This window comes from Protobothrops mucrosquamatus, unplaced genomic scaffold (genome assembly GCF_001527695.2).
Source record: "Protobothrops mucrosquamatus isolate PMUCROS unplaced genomic scaffold, P.Mucros_1.0 scaffold387, whole genome shotgun sequence".
NCBI lineage: Eukaryota > Metazoa > Chordata > Lepidosauria > Squamata > Viperidae > Protobothrops > Protobothrops mucrosquamatus.
The window spans coordinates 292,808-317,647 of record NW_015386719.1 but is presented as its reverse complement, the minus strand read 5'-3'; the positions used below and the strand labels follow the sequence as shown (position 1 = coordinate 317,647).

Genomic DNA, 24,840 nt, shown 5'->3' with positions numbered 1-24,840 from the left:
CCCATTACTTCTGGGTGGGTTGAAATATCTCTTGTCTGGCCATTATCCTCGCTGTGGTTCCTCCTCCTGTCTCCCAAGGTTACTCTCACACCCCATTACAGTATCTTAACTACCAAAAGCTTGGCACAGAATTTCAGCTGGGCGGTGTTCCTAAATTCAATAAATCAGGATATGCATTGTCATTGCTCCTCTCTCAGCAACTAGGCTAAAATGAATAGCCTTAAAGAATACAGATGACTTTTATCCAAAATTGCCTACCTTTCTTATTATTCTTTTGTTCGTTCTAACAACTAGAAAGGGAGAAAAGTGCAAATACACATTCTCCGAAACAGTGCCAATTCCTCAGCTATCACATCAAAGAGATGTTTCAGTGCCTAATCATTCTAATGTTTTTGCTGAAAAAGTATCAGAATCTAGAAGTCAAGGATTTATTTGATGCCGTTCGCTTTTATCACTTAGAACACCAAAGTGGATAGTACAGTAAGCCTCAACGTACAGTAGTTTGTTTAGTGACCATTCAAAGTTACAGCAGCGCTGGAAAAAGTGACTTATGACCCTTTTTCACACTTACGACCGTGGCAGCATCCCCATGGTCACATGATCAAAATTCAGATGCTCAACAACTGACTCATATGTATGAGGACTGCAGTGTCCCGGGGTTATGTGATCCCTTTTGCGACCTTCTGACAAGCAAAGTCAATGGAGAAGCCAGATTCGCTTAACAGCCCTGTTACTAACTTAACCATTGTAGTGATTCCCTTAACAACTGTGGAAAGAAAAGTCGTAAAATGGGGCACAATTCACTTAAATTGTCTCACTTAACAACAGAAATGTTGGGCTCAATTGTGGTCGTACGTCGAGGACTACCTGTATTTTAGAATAAGATTTCAAGTGTTTTATTTTAACCTCAGCCCCAGTTCTTCCCCAAACAAGTACAGTTAGGCCTTCCCAATCCACCGTCTCTAAATTTATTTATTTTTATAAACGCTTTAACTCTTCTAAAAAGGTGTTGTGGACTTACATGCAGTTCCGAGCAGCTAAATCCCTATGGATAAAGTTTTTGGAGCTCAGGTATTCCATGCCACTAGCAATGTGAATCATAAACTTTAAGAGGGTCTGAAGTGGCAAACTCTGTAAAAAAAAAAGAGAGAGAAAGATGTAGAGTGGAAAGTAGATTATTAGGAAAAAAATAAGCCATTATGAGTTCCAGAAATGATAAAAACAAAATTAGCATACTACAGTACAGCACTTAGAAAATAGAAAAAAATCTTACATCTTAAATCCTACTGTGGAAACAGTAATTTTGGTCTTTCACTAAATGAATCAATATCACATGGAAAGCTGAAGCTCTCTCCACTAGTAATTTTATAGGCCAAATGACAACAAATTCCCTGCATCTAAGAAGCCAAACATTAGGAGAAGAAGCTTCTTTTTACTCTGTGTTGTATGCTTTCTCTACTGGGCAAAACATTAATAGGAACCCCTGCTCCCGGAAGAGCAATTAGCGTAATGTAGGAAAAGCCACCCAACAACTTTCTTCATTTAAATGATATCCATGTTTTTCTCCTAAAAAGAATTGTAACTCCAAGAATCCATAAGCTGTTAATGTACAGATATGAATTTCAATTTTCAATTCAATTTACTGCGGTCAAAGACCAGTGCAAACAAATAAAATTTAAGAGAGAATTAAAATTTAAAAGAGAGTTAAAATACATTTTAAAAAATAACCTAACTAGCATCTAATGTGTTAAATCCAGGATATAGCCTATTATAATGTAAACACTAAAATTATGTAAGTATGATATCTAAAATTACAAGAAAATAAAGATATCTATTAATATCAGTAAAGTGGTAGTATGTAGAATTTAAATGAGTTATAGGAAATGCATTGCGGGATATCGGCTCATCAGAGTTCAAGAGATCTTCTGTGCTGCTGTACAAAATGTAGCTACATGCATGTAACAAGGGGTATGTTGTCTATAAGCAGCATCTGAGTATAGGCCAGTGGTTCTCAACCTTTTTAATGCCGCGACCCCAACCGGTCGTAAGTCGAGGACTAAACCGGTCATAAGTCGAGGACTAAACCAGTCGTAAGTCGAGGACTACCCAACTGGTCGTAAGTCGAGGACTTTCCCTGCCCGGGAGCGCCACGCATGCGTGGTTCCACCCCCTGCGCCAGCCGAGGCGTAGCTGGCAAGCGGCAGAGACAGAGCAGGCCGACCACCAGCTGGCCCAGCCCAAGGGAGGTAAGGCACCCGCCGGAAAAGGGAAAAAAATGGCGGACAAAAAAAATGGCGGACAAAAAATGGCGGACAGCCTTGCTTGGCGACCCCCGTGAAATGGTCGATCGACCCCAAATGGGGTCCCGACCCACAGGTTGAGAACCACTGGTATAGGCCAAATCTGGGCAACCAGATATCTATAATGTCTCCATAAAGGGAGCAGTGAAGAAGGACAAGTTCTGTAGTTTCTACCTCTCTGGAGTCACGGGGGCAAATGCTTTCAGCCAATGAAACTTTTTTATATTTAGCATCTGATACTGCAGAGGGAGAAACATGGCATCAGCAAGAGAGAAAGCTTTCCAATGGCTAGGTGTTTCTAGCTGTGTAAGATAGCTGGCAACAGTGACAATATATGGGTTATGTACTGGTGTCAGGTAGATTACAAATATCAATGAATGTGTTTTGGTTTTTTTAAAAAAAAATCCTTTCCTGTATGTCCTTTAAAATCTTCCCAGTAAATATCTTACAGCCGAACCTTGTCCTTACAACTGTTCTAAGGGCCTGACTAAGCAAATCCAAGCATTGCATATGCTTTAACCTGGCTGAGAAAAACACTTCAATAAAAAAAACCAAACAACACTATTGCAGCATTATCAGTCTGAATGCAAAGACTTTGCAAAGGTCAATGCTAGTAAGTAACATTTTTTTTTCATCCTGACCTAGACCAAGCTAAGTCTGTGAATATTAAAGAATTCCTGGAAGTCTGACATGATGGATGACAAATCAGCCATCAAAAGGTACATCTACATACCATTCAAAAGAGACAATCAAAAAGAAAAAAGGAAAGAAAAAGACCAAAAACCTCCTCACTAGCAATCCACACCCAGATATGTAGAGATTAACACGAAGATTAACACTAGATCAACAACCAAGCTGTAAACAACACCCCAATCAAGGTGTTGTTTACCAACTCAGACAATCAAACAGTAAACAACAGCCTAATCAAGGAACCACCAAAAACATTCCCACCAACACTGACAGGGAAGCGACTTGCATATAAACTGAGAGTAAACCCCACTCCAGTGATGGCGGACCTTTTAGAGACTGAGTGCCCAAACTGCAACCCAAAACCCACTTATGCATTGTCAAGTGCCGAGTGGGTGTGGCCAATTGGGTGGGTGTGGCCCATTGGGTGGGCATGGCCCATTGAATGGGTGTGGCTGCGGTGGTAACGGCAGACTGGGTGGGACTAAAAAGTTCAACCAATGAATTCCAACTTTGCAAGATCTTTTTTTTCCCCGCAAGAAGTTGAAATTGACTGATTGAACCTTTTTTTTTTTTTTTGCACATGGTGGAGGCCTAAAGTGAAAAGGTTTTATTAAACCCAGCTGAAGGCCTAGGACTGGGGCGACGGCGCGTGTGCCCACAGAGAGGGCTCTGAGTGCCGCCTCTGGCACCTGTGCCATAGGTTCGCCACCAGTGCCCCACTCCCTTCTAGCATTGATGATGTTACTTAATCCAGTAATGAAACATCTGCAAGGAAATAACTAAACTCAGAGAGCCCCGTGGATTCCTTGGGTCAGCCCTGAGCTGCATATATTCTCTTTTAGAGGCATACTTCCATGTCTTTTCTCCAGCACACATACAAAAATTAGCAAAGGGCACTTCCACGGCTATTGGCAACAAAATCCCACTGATTTTGACCACTGAAATGCACAGTTAGCATTTCTGAAACTGAAATTTAATAGCAGATAGCAGAGGGGTTCTAAAAATAGTGATGACTTCCCACACATAGTTTACATGTTTAGAAGCCGTTAACAATTTTCATTGTATATAATTAAGAGCCCACGTAAGACTTAGATTACTATAACTTGCTTTACAAGGGGCTGCTCCTGATGACTACTCAGAAACTTCAACTGGTTCAGAATACAACCTCTCAAAAATTGAATTACACTCCTATTTGGGGAGCTGCACTGATTTTCTGTTTGGTTCCAGGTGGAATTCAGGATGCTAATGATACTTTTAAAGCTCTACAGAGCTCGGGACTTGGTTATCTAATATAGTGCTTTCCTTCAATGGCCCAGTATTAGCTAAGAATAAATTCACTTTAGTTTTCTTCTCTCAAGGATAATCATCTTTTTTTAAAAATCAAATTTATAGTACAAGATACAAATAAAATACAAAAGGAAAGAGTAGGAAAGATAAGAAAGGGAAAAAGGAAGAGAAAAGTGGGGGAAAGCAAGGGGAAAAAAGAAAAAAAAAGGCATTGACTTCCGACTTCCTTTGGTGCAGTAAAATAGAACATTAACATCAAACCTTATATTTTTACTTTTACATAATAGTATACACTAGCCATTTCGATAACAACAAATCTATCTAATCGGTAAAGCCGAAATACAAAATTTCATTTTTTTTCCCACCTCAAGCACAAAGTCCAGAAGCGGTTTCCACGTAGAAATAAAAGTGTTTGTGTTTTTTTCTTTAATCAAAACAGTCAATTTAGCCATCTCTCAAGGATAATCATCTTGAGGAGTCATGCGGTCAGGTTGTCTTAAATGTAGCCCCTTTTCCTTATTTGCATATTTTGGGTTAGCTTCCCCCTTAAACTCTTACAAGCTTCCAGAAAGCCTCTAATACTTGGATGTTTAAGAAAACTCTGAGAGTAGAACGGATACAAGCTGCAAGTCCTTTTATTGGTGTGCTTTGATGTTTGTCCCTTGGTTGCTGAAACCTTTTATAGCTTTAGTTGTAAGTGTTAATAGTTATTTTATTGTTTTGTTTTTAATTTTAATGTTTAACCATCTTACTGGAAGAGGAGAATGCCAGCTGTGCAGAACCCTTATGAATTGTAGCAGCAAACAGAGTAAGCAGCACAGCAAGCAACCAACCAACTAAACAAATCAATACATGACAACAGTTTATAGCAGGGTAAGCAACAGAAGATCAATTAATCTCAGTGTTGCCTTAAGAGAAAAAAACTTACAAAGGGGTTTTCTCCAATCCTAGACATCAGTAGAAAAGAGTGAAGGTCTCCATGCTTCATGAAGGGCAGGACAACCATTGGGATTGGAAGGCGACCTTTAGGCCGATTACGCAAACTGACCCCTTGTTCGAGAGAACAGAAACGTGCAATTAACAAGATTCACTATACCTGAAATAAATTATCATAAATAATTAGCCTACTTCCCTCTTCACAAATTGCTGAAAATTACACTACATCCTGAGAGAGTAACGTTTCTAAACTCTTGGTTTGACCCAGTCCATGTATTAATCCCATCTATTCTTATTATGCTTCACAAGGTTATATTTAAGCAGTACAAGTAGTCCTCAACTTATGACCACAACTGAGCCCAACATTTCTGTTGTTAAGTGAGACATTTGTTAAGTGAGTTTTGCCCCATTTTACAACCTTTCTTGCTACAGTTGTTAAGTGAATCACTGCAGTTGATAAGTTAGTAACCTGGTTGTTAGGGGAATCTGGCTTTCTGGTTGACTTTGTTTGTCAGAAGGTCACAAAAGACGATCCCATGACCCCGGAACACAGCAAAGGTCATAAATATGAACCAGTTGCCAAGCATCTGAATTTTGATCATAGGATCGTGGGGATGCCACAAAGGTCGTAACCTTGAAAAACGGTCATATTTTTCAGTGCCACTGTAACTTTGAACAGTCACTAAATGAACTGTTGTAAGTCAAGAACTAACTGTGTAAAAAAAAACCCTAGGCATTCTTCAAATAATCTAACTTTTTATCTGGATCAAGTAGCATTCAAAAATACCATATGATAACTCCAAGCTGTTTTTTTTCCTTATTTGGCCTCAGAAACATTCCATCTGAAGCAATAGGATGGTTTCAGCCTAGTAGTTATATTTCTCGGCTATCGCAACTACTTGCTTCCAACTCTGCAGCCTATTTATAATATTGGCTCACTTTCTCAGGCTCATTTTTGAGAACCAATATATGCTGGAGAAATGAGGACTATCAAATCAGAATAGTCTTTAGGAAAAAGTATTTGAAATGTAATAATATATATACGCACTGAGAACGACTATACTCTAAATATATTGGTGACTACTGTTCCTTCTTCTAATTTTATATTACATGGCTTGTTGAAAGTCTCTGTTAATTGTTTTGCTTGGGTTTATTTTTGGTAATCCTTGTTATTTTTTAAATTCTTTGCTAATATTGCTTCTTTATTGTTTCAACAGATTCCTAGCTATACAGAGTTGGATTTGTGAGACAGGCAGCCATATTGATAGATTTAATAAATTAATAAATTTCCTTCTACAAATAAACTGTAAACTATATAGTTTGGGACCCTCTAGTGCAAACATTAAATGTGACAATGCTCACCTATTAATTTAGTAATGTGTGGATGGTTGAACTCTTTCATGCAAGCAGCTTCTTTCAGGAACTCCTCTATGTCATTGGAAGTGAAGATGTCAGCTAAAATAAAGGGAAATACTATTGAGATTTCTTTTAAACTCATTGGGGGCAAATTAAAGAAAAGGAGCAGAATGGACAAGGAACAGTTAGGAGTCTACAGGAAAAGCTGAAAAAGTAGTAAAACAGGTGAAATGAATAAAAGTTCAAGACAGGCACACTGCAGTCTGTTTAGTCCATAGAACTGGCCATTAAATATAAGTCAAATAGATTAACAAATAGATTGGATATGAACAGTGTTACTAGTTATATTTTAATTTACCAGTGCTAATGTGCAGATTGTGGATCACATTTGTCAAACATTTAAGTTATGAAAAAAAAGGAATATAAATGAAACCATAGAGTACAGCATCATTACACTATACTGAGTGGGGCATATGGGAATTAAAATCCCAATATATCTAGAGCAGGGGTGTCAAACTCAATTTCATTGAGGGCCGCATCAGCATTGCGGTTGCCCTTGGGGGGCCGAGTGGGTGTGGCCAGGGTGGGTGTGGCCTACTGGGTGGGTGTAGCCTACTGGGTGGGTGTGGATGGAGTGGGTGTGGTCTACTGTGTGAGCATGGCCAGCTCTACATTGTTTGCGTCAAGGGTGCCTGTGGGGGCCTGGGCAGGAGTGGGACAGATCTGAGGGTCTCTGGCAGAAGGGGGTGGGACCGGGGCAAGCACCAAGGCATGGTCCATTTCTTCATTCCTCACAAAGGGTGACACCTCCCCAGCATGCACCCAGGGGGCGGGGCCAACGTGGCAGGGGCTGGTTCTTCGCTGTTTCTGGACGGCCTTGTGGAGCTAAGACTGAATGCATTTCAGCATAGATGGCCACCACAAAATTGTACATTGGCTCCCGGCTTGCCTGGGCCAGGGCCAAGGCAGCGGGGGCCGTTCCCTCACTGTTTCCAGGATGGCTTCGCGGGCCACATGAAACCACTTCGCGGGCTGCATCCGGCCTCTGGGCCTTGTGTTTGACATGTCTGATCTAGAGGATGTCAGTCTGAAGGCTGTTGGTTTTGATGCTATACTTTGGTTATGCTTATATCTCTACTTTTTATGCTTATATTGTTCACTGCCCAGAACTGCGCTGGTGAGAAGGGTGGCCATATACATTGAAATAAAGAAATACGCATTCAAGGAATTTGTGTCAATTATAGGCAATATGAAGAAAAGGGAAAATGAGAAGGAAGGTTAAGCACAGCCAACTATTGTTTGGTGAGAATACACAAACTCAGAAAATGGAAGGTTCATGGTGACAAAATGGCATGGAGACAGCTCAAATAATTTAGAGTTACTCACCTTTTAGCATTTTCACTGCAACTTTCTGGAGAGAGCCATCAGGCATTTTCAACTGACCCTCCCTGACGGAGCCAAATTCCCCTAATAAATTACAAAAAAAAGTAAAGTAAAGGAGGGCAGTAATTGGAAAAGCTCACTGTAGTTAAAGTTTGTTTTAGGATCAAGAGTAGAATGTTTAGGTTAAAAGTTATAAAGATGTAAACTACTAAGTTAGAGTTTCTTCCAGTTTCTTCCATGGGAATATTCTCTGAGAAGGAATATAAAAACCATCATGTACTAAAAGACTACAGACTTTTTTTCTCCAAAGGAATACAGAAAAACAGGAATTGGTAATAAATAGCCAACTTATGCTAGAATCAATAGAACATAAAATTGTTTAACTGTATTGTATATATAAATATTAAAGAGATGCTATGGAAAATGGAGTTTTGATAGGGTGCTAGTAACAAGCTACAGCAATAATCTTCCTAAACCTCTCCTGATGCTCCAAAAATATTTCTGCTGCCATAACCCTTGTACTTTCTACTTCCCTATTAGCTTTGTTTCTATTCATTTCCTGCAGCTTTCACACATTTTGTAAATGCATTCTCCCGTTCCACTTTCATGCTATTCTTCTTCATTTTTTCTAAGTCTCTCATATTCTTTGATATGGTAAGTTCCTTATGCCCTCAGAAATGCATTTAATAACCACAATTTACAGGCATAGAGTACTTGCATTTTTTAGTCCTATATAATTCAATCTGTCAGCCTCGATTTTCTTCTAAAAGCACCTATGGAATGATAAGTATTCCCGATCTAAAGCTCCAGTTCCTAGCTACAATCAGTTGAAACTACTGCCATTTAGGGTGACTAAGTCCTTAGAAATCAGATATTTATAAACGAATGTATAGGATTGGGCTTAAACAAAGTAAGGCCTTGGATGACCACTCACCCTTGCCTAGCATTCTTCCCAGAGTAAACTGTTGCTCCTGAATTAGGACATCTTTCAGTTTGATCTTCAGTTCATCACTGATTCCTATACTGTCCACTGGATAAACAGAAGAGAACAAGGGCAACTTAATCAGGATTCAGTCTAGCTTTAATCACTGTCTTGATCGATATTCTTTTGATCCAAGATATAGTTAATGTTGTATAATTTAGAATAATGTTCCCTCAGCTTGGGCATTGAGATGTGTTAAATTACAAGCTCCCATTATATTTGGCTAGCACAAACTTTGATACCATGACTGGAAAACATAGGAATTAAGGTTAGATGCACTGAAGAGTAGCAGGTTGAGGAACATTAAGTAAGTTTGTGTGAAAAACGAACAAGCTTGTTTTGGAAATGCAATAAATTCACTCTTACTCTCTAGGACGTAATTCCTTTCTTTAGTCTTATAATAGATATAAAGCAACAAAGATACAATAAAGTTGCTTTTTTTTCAGTGCTATAAAATTTCAGAGTTTCATATTATTGAACTACTTTCCTTGAATGATAAAAAATATAGGAGTTTAAAATCCAGCCATTCCCATCCTGGTCATCTCCACTTAATGACTGGCAATTCTGGGAGTTACAGTCTGGAGAATACAAGTGGGAAAAGACTGCTTTAAGCAATATCTATGAATCAACTTCAAAGATAGCAATTTATGCTTCAGTCTGAAAATGGCAAGCCATAGCTTTTATGATATAATCAAGTTCCAAACAGTAGCACAATAGTTGAACTCTGATTTGAAATATAGTACAAAAGTGTATCACTACTTCAAACTTCAGAGTTTGATCATTTCCCTACCCCCCCCTCACCCCAGTTTATGTGAAAACAAGGGCCTGTTGTCAGCTGGATTTACTGTATATCCTAATGAATGTGCATAAGATATTCATTTTACTCGTAAATAATTTGAGTCAGGATTTGGCTAAAAAGAAACAAAATGAAAACAAGGCCTTGATGGCATGGGAATCCAGCTTTGTAGGACCTCCCCCCTACAGAAGTCAAAGGAACATGGGTACCAATTTTGCATAAGGCATAGTCTTATTTAGTCTTTCAATTTGGGAAATGAATAGGATATTACATGTATCATCATCATCGTCGTCATCATCATCACCATCACAGTACTATTAGGAAATGGTTTAATGGAGGAAGAGAACAGCACTTTAGCTAAGAGAATGGAAATACACTTGCTGAGGGAAAGAGTCACATATATTTTACCTACATGTCACTTCAATAAGCTCTGGGACTTCTCGGTTGAATGATCGCACTGCTCTGAAATGGACTACAGGATCACCTCCAACCACGCTGCCAAAGGCTTGACTAAATGGGGGGGGGGGAAGGGAGGGAAGCAAAGAACATCTCATGAAATGTGCAAAGTACTACCAAACCTAAGTTGATTTATGTATTTACTACAGACAACAACTAAGAACCTCTTTATCTTGGTAACTATTTCTTTTTTTCTGAGGCAGTGCAAAATATCAGAAGACCCAGGAAAACTTTTCCATACTTCCGAAGGGTTAGGGTAAAATTAGGGTAAAAATTAGGGTAAAATTGGAGAACTCATGGCTGGCTCAGGAATTCTGGAAGTCCAAAGTCATAAAAAGGTCATAGCTCCCCACCCTTGTTCTGCTTCTTCTTGGCTATGCCACTCTTTCGTTATGGTTCTTTCTCTCCCTACCATCTTAGTGGCAGTGTGTTACATAATCAGTGGCAAAGGAAAGTCTTCAAGCCAATTCTACAAGTTGCTTATCTGGAGGGCAATTTGTTGACCTAATCAGTCTTTCCATTCCACGAACCAGATATTTTAAGGTTGCAATTCTTAAATCAGGAGGACAAAGACCATCATATTTTCCATACCCACGTGTGTGTGTGTGTGTGTGTGTGTGTGTGTGTGGTGTGTGTGTGTGTGAAAGAGAGAAAGGGAGGAGGGAGAGGGAGAGAGAGAAAGAGAGAATATGAAAGAGAATATGAAAGAGTATACAAAACATCAAGTGAAAATGAAATGCTTTACATCAGGGGTAGTCAACCTTGGCTCTTTTATGACTCGTGGACTTCAACTCCCAGAATTCCAGCTGGCTCAGGAATTCTGGGAATTGAAGTCCACGAGTCATAAAAGAGCCAAGGTTGACTACCCCTGCTTTAGATGATTAAAGGCTATGCCGGCTAGGAATTCTCACTGACATATCAGGGGCCAACATTTTGAGGACCTCTGCGCAAAGGGATGCTGAAATTACAATGGAGATGATAAACAGCAAAAGAAGACTTTTACCCAAATCGCGTTTCTTTTCTTCTTTTCCGTAGAAGGATTAGGGCTAAGGCAACTGCTGTAACCAGCGCAGTCAGAATTCCTAAAACCACAGGAACCCAGGATGTTCCATAAAGAGGCTGCCTTTGCCCCCCTGTTTAGAAAATAAAATCCTTGTGAAAAAAAAAAAGCTAAATACGTTTAGCATATAGACATTTTTCTCCATGAAAATGCTTTAGCTCTAGAAGGAGATCCACTAGTCATATTCTAAATAACTCTAAAACGATGTAGCAACACAGCCAAAGCTGCTGTTCTGCAAGGTTTGATGTGGCACATCTCCATCTGGTCAGTTTCTGGGCTGCCATCATTAGAACAGAAGAGCCAAAATTGTCAGATACTTTGATCTGAGAATCCTTATAAACCATTTGGGGGGGGGGAACTCAAATACAGAAAATATTATTTCTATTAATCTAGGCCAGTGGTTCTCAACCTGTGGGTCGGGACCCCATTTGGGGTCGATTGACCATTTCATGGGGGTCGCCAAGCAAGGCTGTCCGCCATTTTTTTTGTCCGCCATTTTTTTTGTCTGCCATTTTTTCCCCTTTTCCAGCGGGTGCCTTACCTCCCTTGGGCTGGGCCAGCTGGTGGTCGGCCTGCTCCGTCTCTGCCACTTGCCAGCTACGCCTCGGCCGGCGCAGGGGGCGGAACCACGCATGCGCGGCGCTCCCGGGCAGGGAAAGTCCTTGACTTACGACCGGTTGGGTAGTCCTCGACTTACGACCGGTTTAGTCCTCGACTTACGACTGGTTTAGTCCTCGACTTACGACTGGTTTAGTCCTCGACTTACGACCGGTTGGGGTCGCGGCATTAAAAAGGTTGAGAACCACTGATCTAGGCCATATCACGCTCACAGATTTTTTTTCATTTATTTTTTAATAATACATTAACATCAAACAAATGGTAAGGGAGCCATTTGTATTGTATTGATCTTTTCCTTCAGATGTCAAACTTTCCTTTACACAGAAAATTTGTAATAGTCCCAGCCAGTCCCTGCTTCTGTTAGATTATTTGAAGCTATTTGGTTTTTATCTGTAAGAACATAATACAAATGCAGCTGGGAATATTGGAAAGAGCACAGCCAGAGAAATAGTACAATAGTACCAGTTCTCTCACTGTTCCTCATCTGATGCACCATATTAACCACAGCCCATTTTCCTCAAACACAAACGCTTCCTGCATTTGCCACTTACCTATTAAATCTTGAGATGTAAGCAATAAAGGCTCACTCCAAGGTCCACAACCAGCTGAACTGAGTATACAGACCTTGATCGTAAGGTCTTTTAAGGGATTCCACATAGAAAGGTTAGCTCTTGCTTCCTTCACAATAATTTCCCCCTATAAACAAAAAACCATAAATGGTGCATCGTCATTCAAGTGACACTTATTCATTATTACCTCTGAATCAGAAAATCAGTTTCTTCTGTTCCAAGTTATCCAATAATCCTGGAATTATGGTTTGTTGCAGTCTATTATTATTGTTGTTGTTCTTAGGCGTGGTGGCGCAGTGGAGGAACTCATTGCCACAAGATGCAGTGAAATCTATTAGCAGCATTTTCAGTTTATGAAGGTAAGAACATTTATCACTGGTAATAAGGATCAATGGGTTATTTAAACTTCTGTGTTTGGGCATTTAAGCATATTGGACAGTCATTACTATATTTTCCTGCTTGACCACTAGCTAGCTAAAGAATGATGGGAACTGAAGAGCAATCCATCTGCAAGCTATAAGATTAGAAAAGGTTTTCTTAAATAGACTTTGTCCTGCTCCACCAAGGTTTATTACCTGAGTTATGTTATCTTGGCTCCACTCCAGCCTGTATCCTAAGGCATTCTCCCCAAACATTTCTGGAGCTACTGCTTCCCATTCCAAAATCAGACAAGAGTCTCTTTGGATAATGTGTACATTTTGTGGAGTACAATTTGGAGCTGTAAGGGAAAGAAAATCACAATGTATATGTTGTGTTGTTTAAAAGAGCGCTACTGAGTGGTAAGCCTCAAAGTACAGAAGAGTTTTAGGAAACCCAGATATCCTATATGCTAATAATAATCATTTATTAAATTCGTAGTTAAGTTCTACACAGTCTTCTAAAAGGTTTCCCACCTTTTCAACAAGCTCTAAACACTGAAACATCCATTTTATCCAGATACTTGGAAGAACTAGTAACAGTTCCAGAGTTTCCAATTAACTGTACAATAGAAAGCAACAACCACAAAGGGAGATGATTGACTGCTTGAAGCAGCACTGAATTTTGCATGTCGCTTGCAATCTTAGTTTAACCAGACATGCAATACGGTTGTTCAATTAATCAAAAAAGTTGCTGATATCCAAATGTTTTCTGATTCAACGGGGAAGAATATCTTTTAAGAGTTCCATGCACTCTAGCCCTCTAAGACTTACCTAATCCCAAGGTCTGAAAATAGACCCAATCTGAAAAAGGAGAGCTGCCCATCTCATTAGAGCACTGGATTCGAACACTGTAATTGGTGGCGTGCTTTAAACCTGGTAAAGCCCTTGTAAAGGGAGGGACAGAGAAAACTTCGGTGACCACCTCATCCTCTTCCTGCAGCTCAGCTACCAGCTGAAAAAGGGATAAAACAAAAAAGGTGAACAGATTCATGGATTTCACATAAAATGTGTCACTGAAGAAAGTCATAAATCCTTAGGAGAGCTGCATTAAATAAATGATGTATTTGAGACTAGAGTATTTTGAAAGCTACTGCCAATGTCTCATGCGTCTTGATGAACAAACAAAGGTATTCTGTAAATACAACCTGAACCATGTCCTCCTCCCCATCTTAAAGCTCAGTAAAACTGCGACTAACTTCATTAATGGAAAAATGAGAAATCTCATACATCTACAATAGTTGTGAGATCTCACAGGTGAGGATTCTTGGAATTGCAGCCACCTATGGAGATCAATAAGAGGAGGAAAGCTGCTACATGAAAATAAAGCTTGCATCTAGGTTTTTTTTTTTTTTATCTCTCTGGGCTTTGTACTTTGATTTCTTTTTTTATTGATTCCCTTTTTTCACGGCATGCTTCTCTCTTAGTTTCAAAGAGAAACCTGTTCAATTATCCAAACAATTATTGTTTAAAAAACACATTTATTTCACGTTAGGCATGCACACATATCTTTTATTCCAGCATCAACTCCAATGAAACAGACTCTGCAATCTGTATACCTCTGTACTGCATGCATTACGGTTAGAGATAACAGTATGAGTGAGCCTGCTTTTCATAATGGTGTCTATACAAGAATGCGTTCAGCTCTTTTCTCCAGCCCTAGAAAAATAACAAACCTTCCTTTCCTGCAAGCACCAGGGACTGCTAGTAGTAGAAAGATGGCTCAGAGGGCAGTAATGTTTACAAATAAATGCATATTTGCATTTTTCTGCTGTGGTAGCTCTTGTCTCCAGTTGATCTTTTTATACCAGATCGTGGTTGCCTCACTAAACTCCACAGATCAGAGAATGAAATGCTTCTTTGTTTTTCCCAGCATGGGACAGAAATGGATGTAAAGGGGGATGGGGATGGGGATGGAATCCACTGTCTAAGTTTGCAATTTGCTCCTCTCTCCCAGCTTCACCCGTGGGGGGGAAAAAGGTTGTGGGGAGGAGTCTGGAACTTAGAGAGATTAGCACTGTGTGCAGTGACAGATGGACGTGCACATTAGGAAGAATAGGCTGTACCTAGTACAAACAGGCAGCATTCTAATGTGCAAGAGGAAATTCATTCTGATCTGTCAAGTGTCCCAAGAAAGCCGCAATAAACACGATGCAGGGAGGGCTGCATGCAGAGAGTAGAGGGTAGTGCCATTAGCTCAAAGGGCTTTTTGGTTTCTTGAAAGTCATAGATAAGAGGGCATTCTGCATCTCCAATGAAACAGAATAAAAGGGACAAATTACAGCCTCTACCTGGTTGTTCATGCTTTCAAAGTTACAGTTTTCATTGTCCCTCAGGATTAAGTATAAGCTGCGGCCAAAGGCACCTAGAAAAACTGTGTTTAGTCCACGGCTCCATCACAGGACTGAGTTGAATCTAAAAAGGCCAAGGCTTTAAAAATAACTATTCTCTTTTTCTTTCTTTCTTTCTTCTCCAGTTCTGTTTCTGTAACATCACTTAAACACCTTGTTCTGTCAGCTTGATTAGCCCTAATCATAGTTGTGTCCATGCAGTCACCACAAATCAATGTCTCAAGGGAGACATTTTTATCTTAATCATGCTCAACTATTGGAAGAAGGCTTTTTTTTAATATTTAAGAATACTGATTGCTATAACAACCCCCTGGAGAAGTCCAGGGTAGCTACATTAATCTATAGAGATGAGTCTGGTCATTTAGAATAAATGAATTCTCAGCTGAAATTCTCATCTCTCCTAAACCCATAACAAATTTGCAGTCCTGAATTCATCTGTCGAGGCTGACTCATGGCTTTCCTCAGCAAGAAGTATAAAACTATTTACTTCAATATATATACATATAGTATTTGCTTCAAGGATTGCAAAACTCCCACCCATTTGGCTCAAAATCATAAGTAAACAGCTTCGTGCCAGACCAGACCATTTCCAAAACAAAACACAGGTGAAATTATCCTTCCTACTTCTAGCCCATTGTACCCCATGAAAATTCCTGATATTTTTATTATGGCTTTATTAGATCTTCAACAATAAATCTACTTAGCTGATTTTTCTGTAATAATAATAATAATAATAATAATAATAATGATAATGATAATGATAATGATAATGATAATGATAATGATAATGATAATGATAATGATAAAGTTGGAAGGGACCTTGGAGGTCATCTAGTCCAACCCCCTGCTCAGGCAGGAAACCCTATACCATTTCGGACAAATGGCTGTCCAGTTTTTTCTTAAAAACTTCCAGTGTTGGAGCATTCACCGCTTCTGGAGGCAGGTTGTTCCACTGGTTAATTGTTCTAACTGTCAGGAAGTTTCTCCTTAGTTCTAGGTTGCTTCTCTGTTTGGTTAGTTTCCACCCGTTGCTCCTTGTCCTGCCTTCAGGCGCTTTGGAAAATAGCTTGACTCCCTCTTCTTTGTGGCAGCCCCTGAGATATTGGAACACTGCTATCATGTCCCCCCTCGTCCTTCTCTTCATTAAACTAGACATACCCAATTCCAGTAACCGTTCCTTATATGTTTTAGCCTCCAGTCCCCTAATCATCTTTGTTGCTCTTCTGTGCACTCTTTCTAGAGTCTCAATATCTTTTTTACATCGTGGTGACCAAAACTGGATGCAGTATTCCAAGTATGGCCTTACCAAGGCATTGTAAAGTAGTATTAATACTTCACGTGATCTTGATTCTATCCCTCTGTTGATGCAGCCTAGAATTGTGTTGGCTTTTTTGGCAGCTGCAGCACACTGCTGGCTCATATTTAAGTGATTGTCCACTAGGACTCCGAGATCCCTCTCACAGTTACTATTATTGAGCAAGGTACCCCCTATACTATACCTGTACATTTGGGTTTTTTTGCCTAAATGTAGAACCTTACTTTTTTCACCATTGAATTTCATTTTGTTAGATAGCGCCCAGTGTTCAAGTCTGTGTCATTGGAAAGCTATTCTTGCTCTTTCTTGCCTAGCCAATCAGAAGGATCTTTAATCCTTTCCCATCATCTCAGTTGCTATTGAAAAAAGCCTTGCATTGGCACTAATAGTTTTTTTTTACTACTTGTGTTACACTAAAGGAAGAGATAAAAATCACAGCTAAAAATATTAAGTTCAAAATTAATCATAGTGCTAATAAAGAAGAAAAAGGCTTGAATATTTTCTTGGGGGAAAAAGACTGCTTCTAGCGTGTGGATAGCTGAGCTGCTGCTGGAAGGGAAGAGTTAATTTTTTCTTCCTCCTAGACTGCAATTGGTCTTCCAAAACTGTATTGTCAAAGAGGCTTGAAAAGCACTTTCTGCTGAGGACTATAGGAAGCTTTTCCAAACCTAGCTCTTCCCGATCAGCATCTTTAGCAGTAGTGTCTACCATAAGCCATGATATCATAGGTGTGTAAGCTCATCATGTAAATTATGTACTTGCATCCCAATATCTGACACAAGTACATAAGTTGCAGGGATTGGTGGCCAACAGATCTAAATATATACCGTATATACCTATATTTGTATGATGCTATCACCAGACATTATCATTTACCAATCCTTTCTTCATTCTATGGTAAAACTTTTCAGGGCAATTTTCAAGTATTCAAGAAATAAACATAGCAGAAATCTTCAATGCCTAAATAAGCTGTAGGAACTAGCAAATAAAATTTAATTGCCCAGTTTAAAAATCCAGGAAGAGTTCCATTTTTCATGCCAACTCAACTAGTTTAAGAGAAAGTCACTGGGAATAAGTGAACTTTAGGGATTTCCCAAGCCTGAAAGGAAGGGATTTCACCTAACAGAAGACAGCTGAAAGGGATTTTCCCCTTGCATTTGTTTCAGAGTTAGGCAGCTAGCACGGGGTTTTCAGACAAACCTTGTAAGTCTAAATGCAGATGAAAAATCCTTTGGGGAACTTGGCCTCAAACCATTTCAGTTTTAGATCCTAACCAGTACTTTGAACCAAAATGAGAGTTCAATGGCAACCAGAGCAGCTAGTGAAAGTATCAGTGCCATCTGAACCCATTGTTACTTGGGTGACCAATGTGATGAAACAATAGAGTACTTACACCCTACTAAGGCAAGTGAAGAGTTAAGTGAGAACTTCCTATAAGAGGACAGAAAGATAACAAACTGGAGAGATGCCTGTGCACACACACACACAACACAACTGGCAGTAGACATGTGGTAGTTGTAATTAAGAGTGCTGGCAAACCATGTGAAAAAAGAAACTAATTCTGACCATAAATGTGAAGTTCTGAACCTTTCAACAGAACAGAATAGAATAGAATAGAACAGAACAGAACAGAATAAACTTTATTGTCACTTTAAATGTACACCAATCAGCATACATTAAAGTGAAATTTCATTACATTCAGCTCTCAAAGAGTAACCACCTCCAATATATAAACATAACAAAAGAGTATGCATATAACCATATATCACACATATATAACACAGAGGAACAACACAGTCTAGTTCAGATGTATACATATACATGGCGAGAAAAAAGGAATCCTGCGAATTTACAAGATGGATGGCATAAGGAACAAAGCTGTTGTAGAATCTAGTAGTCCTGTTAGAAATACTTCGAAACCTCCTCCCAGAGGGGAGCAACAGAAACAGACTGTGAAGTGGGTGTGCAGGGTCTCTAACAATACTTTGAGCTCTAAGCACATAGCACTTATAAGCAGTTCCTGAATAATGGGAAGTGAGCTTCCTATAATCTTCTCAGCTGTCCTTACCACTCTCTGTATGGAACTTCTATCTGAAGCACTGCTACCACCAAACCAAGCAGTGATGCAGTTTGTTAAAACGCTTTCAATTGTGCCTCTGTAAAAAGTTGCCAGGACGGAAGGAGAAAGATGTGCTCTCCTCATCCGATGCAGGAAATGCAGACACTGGTTTGCACAAAAACCAGCAGAAACATATAATCTATTCAGACAATGTACTCTTGTTAAATAAAATGTTGAACGATCCACTGACAGTAAACAAGGAGACTGGCTATAATACTCCTCCCTGCCTACCACAAGAAGAACTAGAGAGGGGACAACCTCAGTGTACAAGGTCTAAATTTATAATTTTGGAGTAGTGGCAATGGGATTTTGAATTTATGCCCCACAAAACTTTGCAGAATATAGGCAACTTCTGACCAAATAAATCTAGCCACTTTCTCATCAACAGAAAATTCCAAAACATCTTCAAAAACAAACCCAGGTAGAGTAAATTACAGTAGTCCAACCTAAATGTTAAATCCATGCATAGATCTTCTCTAGACAGGACCACAGCTGGTAGAACAGATCATCTCAGATAAAATAACTGCTATCACCAAGGTTATCTCAACATTAAAAACTTAGGAGAACTTCTACACTGTATATTTGAATTTTAGAAAAAATCTCTGATAACAACTGCAAATGTCTATTTCACATGGTCTTCTTTCCTACAGACAGTATCTCCATAGTATAAATTAAGTCTCAGCTTCTTCATTTCAGAGTGAGTATGAGTATGAAAGGCATTCGTAGGTGTTGCTTTGGTCAACCCCAATTTTGGCTTTGGCCTGCCCACTGCTGGAATGCAGCCACGAAATAAATGCATATCTTATGAGTGTATCTATGCCTCAAAGTGAAAAAGATCTCCACCCTTGTTTTGCATGCTGCTGTTTCTTATTCTGGGGCCACACCCTCAGGATTTTGGCCTCTAGTATTTCTGCTTCAAGGACACCTGCAACTCAGTTTTGACAACAACATATTGGAGAACTGTGTGAACTGGTTCAATCTGAGAAGCAATTACCACAATCAATTGCTCCAATGCATGATCAGGTTGCAAAGCTTGTTATTGCCCATTGTTCAGTGATTCCTGTTGGGACTGGCCTCAGAGTATTTGATGCTTGAGACATAGCAGGAGCAGGCACATGTTCCTCAGCCTTTCTGCAATATTCCCAATAACAACTGTACTTGAAGCAGAAAATCCCTCATGTTCTCTGTCTTCATCCGAAACTCAACATGAAATGGTTCGTTCATGATTTATATATTTCTTCCTGGAGCTCCACAACAATATAGCTTCAGAAATGCCTTATAATGTTTCCTATGGAGCTATGGGCCAAACGTTTTCTCACTGGCAAGAACTCTTACATCCAGGAATGTTCTTATTCCGCCCCTTTCCTGCAGTAAAGATTAGTTTTAAAGATATACCAATTCCAATTTGGCTCAGAGTCCCCTCTTCCAAGAAAGAGATTCAAGTCATCTGTCCATCTGCCTCTCTGTCCGTCCGTCCGTCCGTCTGTCCATCCATATCTCTCTCTCTCTCTCTCTCTCTCTCTCTCTCTCTCTCTCTCTCTCTCTCTCATCTCTTTTAGATTTTTTTTTAACGCCACCTTTATTATTTTTTATAAATAATTCAAGGTGGCGAACATACCTAATACTCTTTCCTCCTCCTGTTTTCCCCACAATAACTTCATTCTGATCCTTAGCACTTTATCAAAGGATTGGACACAGAGTTAGAGGTCTGCTTGAATGCTGATTAGCTTTTTTACTAGTCTGCTGCTTGTGACAAAGTCAAGCAAATAACATTAGATTAAGTAATGGGGACTTTATAAAGCTCCATTGTTTAGAACAGTGGAAACTGAAACTGGAAAACAAGTTCTGTCATGTAAAACTAAGGTTTAGCAGTTTAGTTTGGAGAGGACATATATCCAATCGTATCATACCTGTACTGTACAAGAATGTAGGGGGGAAAGGCCATCGAATCCTGGTTGCCAAATGACACTGGCATTGTTGCTGGTGATCTTAGTGACTGTCACATTGAAAGGTGGAAAAGGGATCGCTGAAACAGAAGGAAGATTTTTAACATATGCAAAACTGAGCAATTATTTACATAGAAATGTGCAAGTGCTACAGTCTGGGACTTTGGACAACAATCCCTGAGAGGTGCTAATTGAGCTATGAATGAACAGAGGTAGCCTGCTCATGACATTATAAATCCCGATTAACACTGAATATCTTTTTCCCGAGTTGATGGTTAAACAGAGAAAATAATGAACATTTGTTGCTTTCAAAAACATTCTGTTATGGAATCTGAGAGTCAAGTGATAGTAGTCTGACATTTCTTAAACCTTTCGAATAACATGGTTTTCTTCCCGGCACAGTACTAGCCCTATGTCATACTTGCATGTGTCTCCTATAATACACACACACACACACACACACACACACACACACACACACACACACATGCAAACACACATTTTCTTCCATTCCGTTGTGTCCAACTCTTGGAGTGTCACTAGTATGTAGACAAGTCCCTGCAGTTTTCTTGGCAAATCCTTGGCTGGCTTGCCATTGCTTTCTTCCTAGGGCTGAAAAAACTGACTGGCCCAAGGTCACCCAGGTGGCTTTATGCCTAAGATGGGCCTAGCACTCACATCTTTCGGTTCCTAATCTGATGATTTAACCACTACAGCAAACTAACTCTCATTACTTATGTATTGGAATGCATTTAAACACTGGAAAAGAACAGGATTAAAAAAAACCTACAGAAATTCAGAAAAGTTTGTTCAGTTCTTATAAAAATGTTCCATGAAAAATGTGACATTTTTAATCTTTATTAATGAACAAGCAATCCTACGTCATTCACAATGCAGTCATTTACACTCATTCTGTTGAGATAATAGAGATAATCATCCCTTATAAAAACTTCTATCTCATTCCGAAGTTTATGAGGCTTGCAAAAAATTTGAGTATGTAATGAGATTTATCTGAGTGATACATCACCCAATATCAGAACAATATCACTTTCCCTTAGTCTCAGCAAACACAAAAGGGGATGCAATTGTTGCTGAAGTCATTGGAGTCACTAATGGTTCAGGCAAGCAACTCTCATTTAGCTGGAAACCCTTAGTCCTCTGATTATGAGTCACAGTTGTTTGGGAAGTTCAATTACTGTAATTCCAATATTTTCAAGGTTGTATAAAAAATCTGGCACCAACTGAAGCTTCCATGTGCATGTATCAGTACTATTGTTTGGAAGCAGCTTCGACCTTTTCCATATTTTCCTGCCCAAATTTCTATATTCTCCAAATTAGGTTGTGTAATACCCCCTCCACTTCCCTGATCAAGTGAGAAGATGTTTTGACATAGCACCCAGTAATAAACTTGATTTACTAAAGAGATTTGTTTTTGTGCTTATTTTATAGCCTTTTTCAAAACAAGTTATTTTTTATTGTTTACTATTCTATTATTATTGATTACAGCTTTAAAATAATTTACGTTTTATAGTTCGATTTCTCAATTTGTAATCCATTTCCCTTCTGATTTAGTTTTTGTTGTTTTATATGTAATATTGAGCAGTTTTGGCAACTGCTCAGAGAACTTACATAAGTTGGTTATTAGGAAAACAAATCACATTAATGGGTAAAAAGTCTACACCCAACCCTTTGCACTACTTCAGAATTTCCACAGCCTTCCTGAACCAACTTTATTCATGCGTTATATATGCATATGGCATTCAGCGTCTCCCCAATGCCATGTGCTTTTAATTACGCTATTACTCAATATCTGAAAACTTCAGAAGAGAAACCACTGTTCAGGAACCGTTTCTCTGACACATCTGCAAATAATACACAGAGGAGAGTAGTTCAGGGGCAAGAGTAGAACTTATCATTCTTTGCCCTTATTTTACTGATTTCTGCTGTATATAAATATGACATGCCTTACAAAAATCAATGCCCTCTACACACTAGTGACACTACACACTGAATATTGCAGATACTATTTCGAGAGGGTAGCTATAGATCTTATGAATACAAAAGCCAACAACACAGAACCAAACAGAAGTCGGCACCTTCAGGAATGATCCATCCCTCCAGGACCCTTTTGATTTTAGATCATCCTGGACAACAGACTAAAAACTGCTACACCTCCTTGCTAATTACATTGCAAATGATGCGAGGAAAGAACATGTCTTCACAATTCAGTCTTGCTTGAAAAAGTTCCAGACATGCTCTTTCCATAAGTATTCTGAGATTAATATTTCTTTTTTCATTTGTACTTTATTGCTGTTGCCATCGTGACATTCATTGGCAATATTTCATTGAAAGTATATAGGGAGACAGGATAAATTTGAAATGAGATGAAGTCACAGTTTGGATGAGTCTTATAATAAAACACATGGTTGAAAGGAATATGAGAAAGTACAGGGAACTGTCAATGAACAGGAAAAGAAAGGGGGAACGCATAGGAGCAGTTGCTTAATCATGACACTTTTTTTTTTTGGTAAACACTAGAAATAAAAAGGGTAAAGATTTTGATGACACTGCTGGCTTGAGAAAACCGTTTCCAATTTCTTCCTTGGTTTGTTGTCTTTTTAAATATAAATTCAAGCTGGTTGCCTCTCATTTATCTTGTTCTGGCCCATTTTCCCCTAGTTTACTCTCAAGCTCCTCGCTCTCCATATGTTCTCTCAGATACACCCCTTCACTGCTCCCGTCATCTCCTGTTCCCACTCATGGCTCAATGGTTCCATTCATGTTGCCACTGATACTTGAAACCAACTCCCACTCCTTGCTTGGCAAAGGCTTCCTCTTACCTTTAGATCATTTCCTTGCCATTAGTTTCTAGAGCAGAAACTCCTCATACTTTGTTTACTTGCAGTGCTTTCGAATATTTTACCTCAAACTTCTAAATATATCTGAGAATTTAGTCCAAGCTAGAAACCTAAATCTAGCTTCTCCTCATCTCACCAAAGCTTCAAACCTTAGAAGCATGAATTACTAATTTTTGGTTGCCATTAATAAGAGGGGACTCAGTTCCAATCCTTGCTGGGCAGTCTGTTGCCTCAAAACAAAGACAGTGCAGTTTTCTGTCCAAGAGCGAAAGAGTTAAAGAATTAAATAACATCCCCCAATCAGACCAGTTTCAAGAAATTTGGAATTCTTTCCCACAGTTATAGTGGGTCAAATCAATTAGAAAGTGGCATCTCTAAATGAAATCAATATTTTGTTTTCTTCACTGGGATTTGTTGGAATCTAATGACCTGGTTTGAACATAACACAGACTGTATAACACATGCATCTCCAAGGACACGTCAAAATTGCAGTACCGAAATTCAGCGATGCTTGAGCAAGATCCACAGGATTGTCTGGGATGCTACACATCCTCTTCACGACCTGTTTTCTTTATTATATAGGCATAGCGCTCTCTCTCTCTCTCTCTCTCTCTCTCTCTCTCTCTCTCTCTCTCTCTCTCTCTCTCTCTCTCTCTCTCTCTCGATAAAGGTTATCTCATCTTATCTCGTTTCATCAAATTCAGCAGTAAAATTATTGATTTTCAGCAGCAGTTTTGGAGATTTGGAACTACACTACCTCTGTGAGGAAAAATGCTCTTATTCTCACTCTGATGCCCACCTATCTCCAGAGATGAGCAGGAAATTGCTCATTTCTTTGAGGCCCATCTTCTCAGCTTATGCCATTATTTCACTATAAGGCTTTTAATACCCGGCCAGGTTGAGAAGCTGAATTCCAGCTCTTGACCTAGAAGACAATGCCCATCCCAATATAACAGTAAGCCTGTTCAGATCAGCACTGGCTTACAGCACCAAACATCCCTCCTTCCAAATTGTCTTACACAGCTTTGCACAGGCGGAAGGTGGCCCAGGAGGCATCATATGGCACAGCATTAAGCAGTAATGCGTTGGTTCACAGATAATTCTAAACCGAGAAAACCTAAACAAATTACTGCACTATGGGTGAACCTCAGTATTTTCTTTCTTAGTGTCACTCTACACCTGCCCTTTTCAACCCACCAGTTCTGTATTTAACTTCTAACTTGGCCTTAACAAAAAGTATAACATACCAGCAATAATGCAAGATGGAAAATCACGACAAGTAGTCCTCACTTAACAACCTCAATTGAACTAGGAATTTTGGTCACAAATCACTGTAGTTGCTAAGCAGGTCACCATCTGTCTTGAGTATATTTTATGACTATATTTACGATGGTCAAAAAGC

General features: G+C 39.3%; 1 protein-coding gene across 1 annotated transcript in view; it reads right to left on the bottom strand.

Annotated features, from left to right (window-relative positions):
* Positions 1 to 24,840, bottom strand: part of TYRO3 (TYRO3 protein tyrosine kinase) — a 63,662-nt gene that overhangs the window by 6,733 nt on the left and 32,089 nt on the right. The window contains exons 9-19 of the mRNA XM_029284130.1: positions 20,545 to 20,660; positions 13,624 to 13,804; positions 13,009 to 13,151; positions 12,416 to 12,560; positions 11,190 to 11,319; positions 10,143 to 10,240; positions 8,887 to 8,982; positions 7,956 to 8,036; positions 6,576 to 6,668; positions 5,206 to 5,327; positions 1,022 to 1,131 (exon numbers count right to left, since the gene is read on the bottom strand). Coding sequence (XP_029139963.1) covers positions 1,022 to 1,131; positions 5,206 to 5,327; positions 6,576 to 6,668; positions 7,956 to 8,036; positions 8,887 to 8,982; positions 10,143 to 10,240; positions 11,190 to 11,319; positions 12,416 to 12,560; positions 13,009 to 13,151; positions 13,624 to 13,804; positions 20,545 to 20,660 — 1,315 coding nt within the window. The remainder of the gene's footprint in view (positions 1 to 1,021; positions 1,132 to 5,205; positions 5,328 to 6,575; positions 6,669 to 7,955; positions 8,037 to 8,886; positions 8,983 to 10,142; positions 10,241 to 11,189; positions 11,320 to 12,415; positions 12,561 to 13,008; positions 13,152 to 13,623; positions 13,805 to 20,544; positions 20,661 to 24,840) is intronic.